This window comes from Sturnus vulgaris, chromosome 9 (assembly GCF_052056855.1).
Source record: "Sturnus vulgaris isolate bStuVul1 chromosome 9, bStuVul1.hap1, whole genome shotgun sequence".
Classification (NCBI taxonomy): domain Eukaryota; kingdom Metazoa; phylum Chordata; class Aves; order Passeriformes; family Sturnidae; genus Sturnus; species Sturnus vulgaris.
Genome location: NC_142251.1, coordinates 27,885,983 through 27,898,000, shown reverse-complemented (window position 1 = coordinate 27,898,000; position 12,018 = coordinate 27,885,983). Strand labels below are relative to the sequence as shown.

The 12,018-nt window shown below is 41.0% G+C and overlaps 1 protein-coding gene across 8 annotated transcripts in view; it reads left to right on the top strand.

Annotated features, from left to right (window-relative positions):
* DNM3 (dynamin 3) overlaps positions 1-12,018 on the top strand; it is a 185,805-nt gene that overhangs the window by 114,081 nt on the left and 59,706 nt on the right. For 6 of the 8 annotated variants that reach the window (XM_088170265.1, XM_088170262.1, XM_088170261.1 and 3 more), the window contains 2 exons: positions 5,599-5,710; positions 9,320-9,331. In XM_088170265.1, the coding sequence (XP_088026391.1) occupies positions 5,599-5,710; positions 9,320-9,331 (124 nt within the window). The remainder of the gene's footprint in view (positions 1-5,598; positions 5,711-9,319; positions 9,332-12,018) is intronic. The other 2 variants (XM_088170263.1, XM_088170260.1) reach the window with 1 other exon arrangement.

Genomic DNA, 12,018 nt, shown 5'->3' with positions numbered 1-12,018 from the left:
CTAACATGCTGGAGAGTACAATATTTAAGAACAAGAGAAATACACAAACTCAACTCAAGGAATAGCTAGCCTTTATTGCCAACTGCTTTCCCTTAAAGGAAAAAAAAAAAAAAGAAAAAGAAAATAGTTGGTTAGTTTTTTTCTAGAATGTATTATTTTTTTGTCATTATTGACAAATATTTTTTGCATAACATTCAAGAGAGAGTATGGTGCAGGTATTTGACAGCTGGGGGCAGCTTTTGTGTCTGTGTGGCCCCGAGGCAGATTCCAAACCAGGCTTCCATCCCTCCCCGCCAAAGGCATCAAACCTTCTCCTCCAGGGACTTCTGGAATATTTTAGTGGCAGTCACTGTTACTACTGTGGATTTTGGCCTGCGTGGTGTTAGTTTTGGCTGCATTTCTGTTCTGGGTTACATATAGGACTCGAGATAGTTCATTGCCAAGGCTGGCCTATATACTGAGCAGAATATCTTGTGTTCATTTGCACCTTAAAGTTGTGGGGGTTTGTGTGTGTGCACTTGAAAAGATCCTTATGCTTTTGGGAGAGCACTCCCATGGCATAGGTGGCAAAATCTTAAAGTGTTATTATTTCATGACACTGCTCAGAGATTGTCTCCTTGGCATTTCTCGATGTTAAGAAAAAAAACCAATCTTCAGAGCCATGTGTAATTAATTTTAATTAGCATTCACACTGGAGTGATCTGAGATGGTTTGCCTTGATAGAAAATGTTAGTCATTGCTGTTAACTCAGAGCAGATGGCCATTTTTGTTTCTTCAAAATATATGATTTGCAGAGCTTCTGGTAGAGCTTTCTTATTTGAAAAAAAAAAAAAAAAAGAAAAAGTACATATGCTCAAACCAGCCATTGTGCAATTACAGGTGTCCAAAATCACAGACTAAGACTAAATTTGAATAAGCAGAGTGTGCACAGTGGAGCTGCAGGTTAAATAGATAGAGAATGTAGAATTTCATCCAAGATTACCTTTCCCAATAGCTGGAGTGTCTGGATTCTGTTATTTTCTCCCCTTTTCATTTTAGGTGACTGTTCATTAAACCCATATTCTGTATGTTTGCAATTTCCATCAAGTAAGAAATACCTAAGAATTTAATCTTTTGTGTTTTTCATGGAATAAAATGGGACCAATTTGCATTTAGTTCTAGATTTCCAACGTTCAGTTCTGCTTCCATCCTAATAGAGACAAGATGTTTGCAAAAAATCACTTTGAAATCCCTGTAAAAGAAGATATTCCTTTATCTTTCAGTCTGTGAGTAGCTTCACTTATATCAGTGTGACTGCTGAAGCTAAATACAGGTTTGTGTTCTTTGGAGGATTAAAGTAGTTTAGAGGCTCAGTTCTAAAAGATCTCACTAGTATGTCACACTTGCTGTGTAATGGTTGTTCTGTCTCCTCCCACATTGGCAAGAATAAATGCATTTTTAATTAATCTTGATTGGTATTTTCTCTCTCTAAAAAGAAATTTCATGCATATCCAGTACGAATTTGTCTAGTGAAATCCAGATCCAGCTCAAGCTAAGAGCACGTGATTAAATGTGAATATAGATAAATATATATGCACACATGTTCACTGGGTTTGTAATGTGCCTGCAGTGGTTGCCCTTCAAAATTTTCCAGCTTTGATGGAGATAAATATTGAACCTTATGTTATATTAAGAAATTGCAGAGATACAGTTCATCTTGATGTGCAGCCACCATGGAGGGAAGCCCACTGCTGCTGCAGGGGCTGTTCATTCTGGGTGATTTTCAGGTGTGTTATTCACTCCTTGGTCCTGGACAGCAGAAATTTGGTTTATAGGCAGTCAGGCCTTCCCTAGGTAGTGCTGACAGCCCAGGCTTCAGGATGGGTGGAAGGGAAATCTCAGTAACTCACAGCTGGCTCAGTCTTCAAACTTACCTGGCATTTCTCACTTTCCTCTTGGGCAATTTCAAATACCTTAATCCAGTCTTGTTAGGATTCTTTTGTGATGGGAGGAGTTCAAGAAGCACCTATGGATATTTCTGTATTAGGTCCTGAAATATACAGGGGAAAGGAATCAAAAAATCAAGGTAAAAATAAAGTGAAGAAGTTGTAGGGTAAGCAAAGTCACAGCTGGGTGGCTGCTGGACTTGCAGGTGATGGGCCTGGCCTAGAGAAGGCATGTCCTGAGTGTGGGACCTTTCCAGAACTGCAAACAATGCTTTTAGTCCAATTGTCTGCTCATCCTCATGAGCAATTATTTTTAGTATTTATTGTATTATTTTTAGTATTAATTGTATTTATGTTGTGTTTTTAGTAGAAATGCAGTTCCAAGCTGAGGTTTATTTACCTGGAGTGTAACAAAATCTGCAGGTAACAAATGGTAGCCTTTTGTACCTTTCACTTTGTGAAAAAAAGGCAGTATTATCAGTACTGTGTTGTTTTCCAGTAATGCCACTATAGCTATATTTTCATGTTTCATGCATGATACTAAATTCCAGTGATGAGACTCCAGAAGGAAGTGGAGTAGGTAGGTGTGGTAGATGAATACATCTTTGCAGTTCCCTCATTTGTGTTCACATTTAAGAAATGTTACACGTTCAAGGGAAAAACTGCTTGCAAATGGTACCTCCAGGCATGTTCCCATTTTCTCTATCTGTCTTATTTCTGCAGTCCTTTAGATTTACAGATGCCTGAGTATCAACAAGATGGGTATTGCTGAGAGTTCATCTTTGCTGGTGTCTTTATTCTGTCACAGCTTTGATGTCTAACATCCCATTTAGCTGCTCTAGGGATGACAGTGAGAACAGGACTTCACAATATTCCATATGGAGAACGTAGGTGAGGCTTGAGTAGTAACTGTTTCTGTGCTGATGTCTTCAGCAATTTTAAGCAGTGGAAGAGAGATTAAAACAGAAAATCTGAATTGTTTTCAAGAACGTTTTTAGAGCTTTCCATGAGACGCCAGTGGATTCCTAATGAGTAAAACATGTTAATATGTTTTTGTAAGATTCCACTGTAAGAGGAAAAGGACACACTCTTTTCAGAAGTTACTGCAAGAAGTTACTTTGGCTTTTTTTCCCTTTGAAAAGTTCCTAAGCTTGTCAGTCTTTCTGGGAGAAAGGCAGGCAAAGGCAGTCATAGCAGCAAGGAAAATTGGGGAGACAAAGCATCCCCTGACCTGCCCTGCTGGAGCATCACTGGGAGCACTCAAGGTGTGCATCCTTCAGTTCCTCACACGTGCTGAGTCCTTGGCAGTGGCACTGGAGTAGAATGAGCTGCTCTAAAAAAGATCTCTTCAGGTCCTTCGTGGAGAAAGAAGGGCCTGGGAGATGTGGAGACATGAGGTGTCCCCAGCCCCAGGAGAAGTGCTGGCACAGGGGCAGAGTGCAGGACTGTCAGCTCCCACGTGTTCAGAGCCCTTGGCTGAAATCCCTGCTCACACAGCCACGCTGCTTGGAGCAAGCCACAAAATGCCAAAAAGCGTAATATATAACATGACAGGGCTGAAAAAATGTTTTCACAAGCTGGTGTCATGTTGTTTTGCTCTTGCAGATAAGTGTATTTGGAACTTCCCTATCACTGTGTTTTACAGCCTTTATTTGCTCTATTGTTATTTTTAGTCATCTTTGCTGAGAGTACCCTTTTACCATTTCAGCTTCCTATTTCTTCAAAGTTGTAGCTGCTTGGTTATCTTAGCCAGAAAAGCTTATCTCAGTAAGTTTCTCCTAACAATAAATTAAAGAAATTTTTTCTCTGATAATTTTATTATGTTTCTCTCTCTCTTTTTTTTTTTTTTAATTAAATTGTCTTCTCTGTTGACTTGGAGTTGCACAATATTGCAAATTGAATAAAATTCAGGTGTTTGCTCAGTTTAAGGTAACAGCATCTGATAGGATCATCTGGGCTGTTACTTGCCTTAAGACAGGATTAGTACTTTTGGAGTCAGAGTAGAAAAAGGATTAATTTTAAATTTCTCAATCAAGAAAAGAATCCACAGTGCTTTCAGTTGTTCATGTTGTCAGTGGCTTTGGCTAAACTCTGGGATCAGGCTCGTTAGTGTCTCTGTGACTTTTGGGACTGGTTTCTGTGGGAAGGAAATGCCCTGGTGGCACCTCCAGTCTGGGATTTTGACAGGAGTAGTGCAAGCCTGGGGTGCTGCATACTCAAATGTAGCCTTTGAATTTGGGGAGAATTGAGTCACCAACATAAGGAAATAAATCTGAGTATGTCCTTTATATTTTGCAGTTTTGAATCCAACTTATGAGCCTGCTAAAAAAATACCTCATTTTGCTCTCTTCAGAGTGGCTGTGCTCTGGTTGCTGTACTGTGGTTTCAGAGGTGATAATTTAATGATTTGGTGTCATGGCTGCTTGGTGCTCAGGTTCAATTACACTTTTTTTGCCTTTTTTTACCCTGTTTCCTGAGACTGCCCCTAAATAGCAAGGCTGTGAGCTGCCTGGTGACATTGCTGGTTAAGAGAGAATCACTTCTGTGAGTGGGAATTACATCAAGTCAGTTGTGTTCCAGCAGTGTGGCAGTGAAATCCCACCAGTCCCTGAATGCTAAAGAAATTTGTCTAGGCAGTGACAATAATAGCTTTATTTCCTTGTTCTAGAGTGAATTCAGGGGTTTTTTTCCCCCCTCTAAATATGTGGGAGAAATTACTTCTGTAGTTGCATAATGAAACCAAAGGGCCCCTTGTTACTGAGAGTGGAGCAATCTCCATGAGCCCCTCTCCTCCACAGCAAGAGAACAGCCTGCTTGGGATGGAACATTGATCCCTGTGCAAATGCTAAGATCTAGCAAAATGTGGGTTCCTAACCCTTTGCAGCTAAGCTCGTGGCCTTTCCTAAAAAGTCTGTTGGCTGTCAAATTTACAGTGATCTGGTCTGTGTATAGAATTGGAATTCAGCAACTAATAGCTAAACCATAAGGGGAAAATCTGTTCTGTTTATTGAAGAATTTACAAGTGCCACCTTCCTACAGATGTATTTTTCCTCCTTTCTTTTTTCTTCCATTAAGTGATTCCCTGTATTCACCTCTCATTATGTGAACTACCTGTAAGAGGTTTATTTAAACATATCCCAGTTTTCTTTCTATGATGGGAAACATCAGAGGTTTGTTTGTTTAAAAATATCTTTACTATCATTGCTGTTTTTTTCCTCTTTTACTGATGATGTCTAGAAACTAAAAAGGGGCTGAAAGGATTTAACATGGGAAGAAGTTGCATCAGTGATGATTTTGGTATTTATTGGTTACAGCAGCAATCCATCACAAGCTGTGCTGTTGTGTTGGCATGTCTTACGTGTTTGTCCTCTTCATCACAATGCCCTTTTTTTCCCCTAAAAGTGCCCTGTTTTAGCAAAAGCAGGAAAACTGATTTAAAGTAGATTCACGGTGCTTTTAGCTGATTATTATTTCCAGAGCTGTGCTGTAGCATTCTAAGATATTTTTAAGTACTCCATGTAATTATTAAGCAAGCACCTGTCCCATAAAGTTTGTTGTCCAAGACAATTACCGAGTAATTTCTGCTCCCAAAGGATTTTTAATTGAAAATGCTGTGTGCATGATAGAGAGTAGTAAAATGCTAGTTTTTACAATGTGGTGCTCTTTGTTCTAGGAATGTTTACAAGGATTACCGTTTCCTTGAGCTAGCCTGTGACTCCCAAGAGGAGGTGGATAGCTGGAAGGCATCTCTGCTACGAGCCGGTGTCTATCCTGATAAATCCTCAGTAAGTTAAAAGCTCACTGGTTTGCCAGTAGCTGCTCTGTTTGAGTGAAAAAAAAAAACAAAAAATAACTGTATCATCTGGGGAAACACAGTGTCTGCAGATAACTCGAGAAAGAGCAGCCTTTTCATTGTACGAGGCTGTGGTAATTCCGAAAGATTCATAATGAAATATTTTAAGACCAATTTGTGCGTCAAACCTCAATGTAAAAAAAAAAAGCCCAAGCAACCACAAACCAAACCTTCCAACGTGTTTTTCATTGGATCCATGTAGTAAAAGCATTGAGCAATTTGGGGTTTCCTGAGCTTCGTTGTTTCTATTAATGTTTTCTAAGGTAAAGATGTGCTTTGAAGAGTTTATTCCCTCAAGCTCTGTATTACAGAACTGACAGAAGCATTCCAGGCAATCATGTATATTTATTTTACTTATTCACTGCATCATTTTTTGTGTATGAAACACATGCTAAACCTTTCCAAAGGCAGTTTTACTCAGCTAATCATCATGTGGAGCAAATTGAACAGGATACAATAAAAAAGTCTCTGTTAATTTACTAGAAATGACAGAAAGTTGGGAAACAGAGTATGTCCGGCTACTTTTAATATTTTTTGGACCTAGATCTCTTGATATTTTACTTCAAGTGAAGGTTTGAGGAGATGTATCCAAAGAGAAGGCTGACTAGCAGAAATACCTGGCATTTGAGCCTTTGAAAGTTTCTGTAAATGCACAGCTCACCTTTGTGCAGTGAATGCTGGATGCCTTCAGCAGATCTGCTCTGAGAAACGGTGCTTTGATTCTGATGAATTTGCTCTTTTTCCTGATTGTTTTCCATGGGAAGGCCAGGTTCCTTGAGTCCAGGGTCTTGTGCTGTCTTCTCTCTTCATGTTTTCCTTCCTTTGTGGTTGTGATGCCTGCATGGCTTCCAGTACAATTCTGTGTGCAGCTCCTCCAGGAGCTATTCATGCAAACAAGCTCGGCTTCTTCTCTTCATACAAAGTTTCGAGACTACCATAAAAAGATAAATAAGAAATTCTTGTGCTGCTGGATTCTCCAGTTATTATAGAAATAAACAGTGATGGTAGAAATGATGATGATTTTTTTCAGAGAATATTGCAGATGTGCATTTAGCAGGAGAGCTACCCAGGTGTCTGAGAATTCACTTTTAAAAGGTAAAGCAGTGTTGGTGGCTTTTCAATATGTTGCCTGCTCCAGTAGATCTGTTCCTACCTAAGAATATCAGAAGCCACTTAATGAGTGTTAATGATGAGATTATGATGTTGTTATGAGTGGTTACCTAATTAATTACTTGGCCCAATATGCTGTATTGCTTTGGTTTTTTCTTGCTTAGGCTTGAATGATGATTTCACAAAAGTCTGTTGCTGCCTGTGGTTTAATCTTGTGTTCTGTGATGGTTGTATAAAATTGGTATATCTGGTACTTTATGCTTAAACAAGACAGACTAGTTGGATTTCTGAACTTTTCTTCTGTCTTCCTGTCTCTCCCTTCCCCCTAAAAATACTTGGTATTCAAAATATGTTTACAAAGTATTCTTAGTTTTGTTTAAGTTGGTCTGTCAAAGGAGTCTTAGATGCAAGATGAGAGACTTCCTTGAAAGAAGTAGAAGGGAGTCAAAATACAGTTCTCCTTTGAGCTGGAATTATCTTTACATTATAAAAAGAGTAAATATTATTGTTCCAAATGCCTGTAGTTTGAAATTCGCCCAGTAGTTTATGAAGCTGTTCAGGAAAGATGCTCCATGCTGCTCTAGGCTCCAAAACTTTATTCCTAAAGGACCAGAGGTTCAAATGTGGACTGTGAGTCCCCTGTTAAGAGTTTTGAATTTATCTCCAAGGCCTCAGGTACCTTAGAAGATCCAGTGGATCCTAAATAAAAATCCTGTGTGTGCTCCTCAGTTTCACGCCTTCCTCTGACAATAGAAAATAGTTTTAGAGACACCCCCCAGTCTTTTATTCTCCTTCAAAGATTCAGAAACCATGTTTTAAAGTAGGAGGGACTGCCAAGAAATGGCAGCAACTTGACTTTACTCCAGTGCTTCCCCCCAACTTTGTGATCCCAGAGTTCCAAAGGCAAGGAGGTGCCTTAGCCCCTTCCCAGACCCAGCTTCTCACTCTGTCTCACCTGTGAGGCACAGCTGGGAGCTCTGAATATCCAGGGCTTTGGCACAGAAGAACTGCTGCTTAGAAATGGAAACTCAAGGAAAAGTAGGAATCTGGCACCGATTAGAGAGATGTGTTCTGAATTCCCACCAAGGGCAAATCTCTCAACTAAGAATATTCATTTTTCTGTCAATTTTTTTTTTTTTAGTAGTGCTACATAGAGTTGTTTGATTACAGTGATAGTGGGGCTCCATATTTGCTGCCACTAATATGGAGCCTCTGCTGCTCATTTAATCCTGTAAGCTAAAGTCCAAGCTTCTAGATTTAATATCTTTCTTTTTGCCTAAGCAAATCTCATTAATATTTTAAAGGCCATATATCATCCCCCTTCTTCCATTTCCTTGCTTCATTTTGCTTGTCTTCCCTGTCCCTCTGTCCATGGGGATGCAGAGAATGAATATGTTCCCATACTCACTGTCCCATGAATTACCTCTGATCAGCCCCTGAATTCTTTGCAGTTTGCCAAGGCACCTCCTTCCCACAATCCATTTGCCTTTGTCAGGCCACGGGCTCTGACAGCCACCCAGATAGCAATGAATCAGTGTTTTTATTTTTCCAACCCATATGTAAGTCAGCTTGCTTGATATAAATCATCCTGTGGCCAAGTCACTTTGAAATGGGATATCCATTTACCAGCTGACTTTACTGCTGGCTTTCTGGACTGATGCATCCAAAACCCTCCTTTTTTTGTTAAAAAGTGACTACAACGTTGTGACTAACCTTTCCAGACTGGATTTCTCAACTGGTGTAGGCTGGTGTTTATTTTGGCTGCCTTCCCACTGTATATAATATACACTGTTCATGCCAGCTCATGGCAAAACTCACAATTAAACCAAAATAATAGCCCAGATGTTTGTCATAACTCCCTCTGCACACTTTACCTTGTTAGCACCGCCCATTCCTTCTCCCCCAACGCCCCCCAGTGCCATCTCCTCCTTATTTCTATTACTAATCTAAAAATTCGATATTTCCTTTTGAAAATGCTTTGAATCTTGAAACTTCCCATTGCTGGCAGGTTGCAGGGAATGGCTGTCGTGGAAGGCTCAGCAGAGATGTTCAGTGGGTAGCAACACACCAAAATCCCTCTGGCTGCCATCCCATCCCTAGATCACTTCAGGTCTCATTTTCCTCTCCCTTGTATTTGTATCCACTGATTTCCCAGGGGCTGCTCCTGATTGCCCCCGGAGGAAGCGAAAGCGGGATCAGAATGGTTGTGTAGTGAGGAAAAGAGCTCTGCTGAACATTTGTGTCCTTTGCAAATGTCCTGTGTTCCCCTGGAAGCTGTCTGACTGCAGGACCCAGTGAATGTTCCCTGAGTCAGTTCCTCATTTGGTTTGAGCCATTTCCAGAACTGTTCAACTCAGGCTGAATGCATGTAAAATGAATATAACTAATATTTCTTTATTTCCCTCTTTCTTCTGTGCTGCATCCTGCAAAGGGGAGCAACAAAGTAAGTTGTTTGTCCTTTTACAAAATCCTTTTGTGTCCTGTCTGAAGGGCTTTGTAATGAAAATTAGTTTGTCTTTCAGTTCACACAGCTATTGCCTGCATGCTCTTAACAGGAAAATGTGATTTAAAATGTGGGTGCAAAAGTGTCTTCAAGAAAAAGTATTACTGGCTCTTTGTTTTAATTCTGGAGAAAGAGTGTTAAGTGTTGCTGAGCTGTTTTTAAGGAGGTTCAGTAGAAATGATACTATAAAAGTATTGGGCCCAAAGATGATGAAGGTATAGTAATAAAGACCTTCTGAGGAAAGGTTACTACAGTCTGATGAAACTCATTACAGCTGGGCTTTTTGACCATACATCAAAGCTTGTATTAATGGGCAGTTATAAAAACCCAGCACTAAAGTCTTAAATAACAGATTTGCTGGCGTTGTTGGCTAAGCTGAACTAGATCAGTGTACTGGCTTTGAAGGTGCCTTAAAATGGATGGAGGAGGGTGGGGTCAACATTTGACTTGGCTTCTAGACCCTTGATGTGTTCCAGCTGGACAGCAGCAGAAGGGTGTGGGGTGTGGAGAGGGAGAACTGAAATATGCGTGGTAGGGGTTTTTTTTTTTTTTTTTTTTGAAAGTAAGCAGCACATAAAAAGACAGTTTTGCTGATGTTGATCTGATAAACGAATAATCATGCAGTTCCCAGGGTTAGGACTTTTTAATGCCGTTTTTACTGAGCTTAAGAATGGAAGTTGCACATCTCACACTTCGGAATAAGAAGCAGAGAGAGTTTGTCATACCTCAGAAAGGAGTTAGACAGCTTTTGTGACTTTTTTTCCCCCCCCTTCTTCCTATTTTGGTATATTAACCCTTAGGAAGATTAATCTGGAGCATCAAAAGATGCTTCACAGCAAACATTGAATATTGCCTGTAGCGTCTCTTTGTGAGCTGGAAGCTTTCTGGGGTATTTGGGAAAGACCCAGGTGACTTTAAAGGTTTTGAAGTTTGGGGAATTTTGTCTGCTTCCAATTTTTGTGTTCTTAACCAGTTTTTGACCACTCCTGTCTCCACAGTGGCTGGGCTCAGAAGCACGAAAAATACCCTGTTTTGTTGGCCTGCCTGAGAAAAGGTGCTCCTAGTGTTGGGTGGGGAGGGGTTAAGAGAACTGGTGTATTGATGGTATGGAGAGAGGGACTTTACATAGGAGGTGGTGTGAAATGTAAATGTTAACTGTGTACACTGAAATGTCAAGGTGGCGTTTATAATGTTTCCTTATGACACACTGGCTTTAGGCTTTGCTGCTGCAGTGGATGCTGCTCTGATCTCACAGGAGACTGAGGATGCTCTGTTAAGGGAAATGGGGACACCACTGAGCTCTTGGGGCTGCCACAAACTGAGTCTGGAGGTCAGGAGCTGCATGGCCCAGCTCTGCTGGGAGCTGTGGGGGCACCCCGGGGAGCTCAGCACCAGAAGCAGCTGAGAGATTTCAGCAGGATACCCGTGAGCAGGGAGAGGAGAAGGCTGTGAGATGTGAGGATTTGGGAGCTCTTAACTCTTCCTTCACTCTGAGCCAAGGACAGTTCTTGCTGTGGGTTCACAAACATTTCCATCTGGCCTGAGTTGCCAGCCAGAAGATAACTCCAAAAGAAATCTCCAGGAAACCATCCTGATCTTTCTCTTTGTTCCTTGTAAGGATTCTGTCTTATCATCTGTGTGTCCCCCTTCTCCCTCACACAGATAATTCCTGCTGCAGTCTGGAGATCACATTATCCCAGTTGCACAGGTAGGACCAACCTGCAGCTGCCTGCAGAGGCTCAAACCCCAGAGTCTTCTTGAGATTTCTCTACTTAGTGGAGGTGGAAAATGACATGGATAAAACTGAGAGGTGACCAGAAAGTTTCTGAGAAGAGAGGAATGGCAGATTGAAAATGATGACAGTGTCTTAAAGCTTCTAATGCAACTTTATGCTGAAAAGCTGCCTGATCCTGCCTTACTGTCCTGGCACAGCTTTCCTGGGTTGCTCCCAGAGCTGGAACCCTCCTCCAGTGCTGCCCAGTGTGCTGCTCATACCCTGGATCCTGTCACATGTTCACATGTCAAGATCCTGTACTCACCCATCCGTTCAGACTGGGGCTGCTTTTATACCTCTGCCTTTAGCTTTGCACTCTTGGACTTACAAAAGTAAAAATAAACATTGGAGTAATGAGTCCATCAGAAAAAGGGGGAGGAAGGGAAGTGAGGAGGGTTTATAATCGTCAGCGGGCTACTAATCATTTTTATTTTTACTTTTTATTGTTGCACAATCATTACTGTAAGTGAGATTTCTCACATGGTTAAAGATAAATATATCTTCAGAAGCTTTGTTGGATAAAATCTGTAAAAGGGTCGTGTAGAATGAGGTAATGGAGACCTACCTCATTCAGCAAGCACATGTTGGCAAGCTGCATTTTGCTAATATTAACACTGAGCTGCACAGCCTTGCATGGGGAACCCGTGCAGAATTATCCAGAGCTGTGCACAGTGCTGCAGCTTCAGCCCAGCTACTGAACACAGAGGAGCTGAGAGCTTCTGACTGTCTTACCCACCCCTGTGGATTTCCTGCTTACCCTGTGCAGCTTCTCTACCCCCATTTAAAAAAACAAATCTCCTCGAAATTGCCCTCCAGATGCTGCTGTTTGAAAACAGTATCAAAACCTGAACTC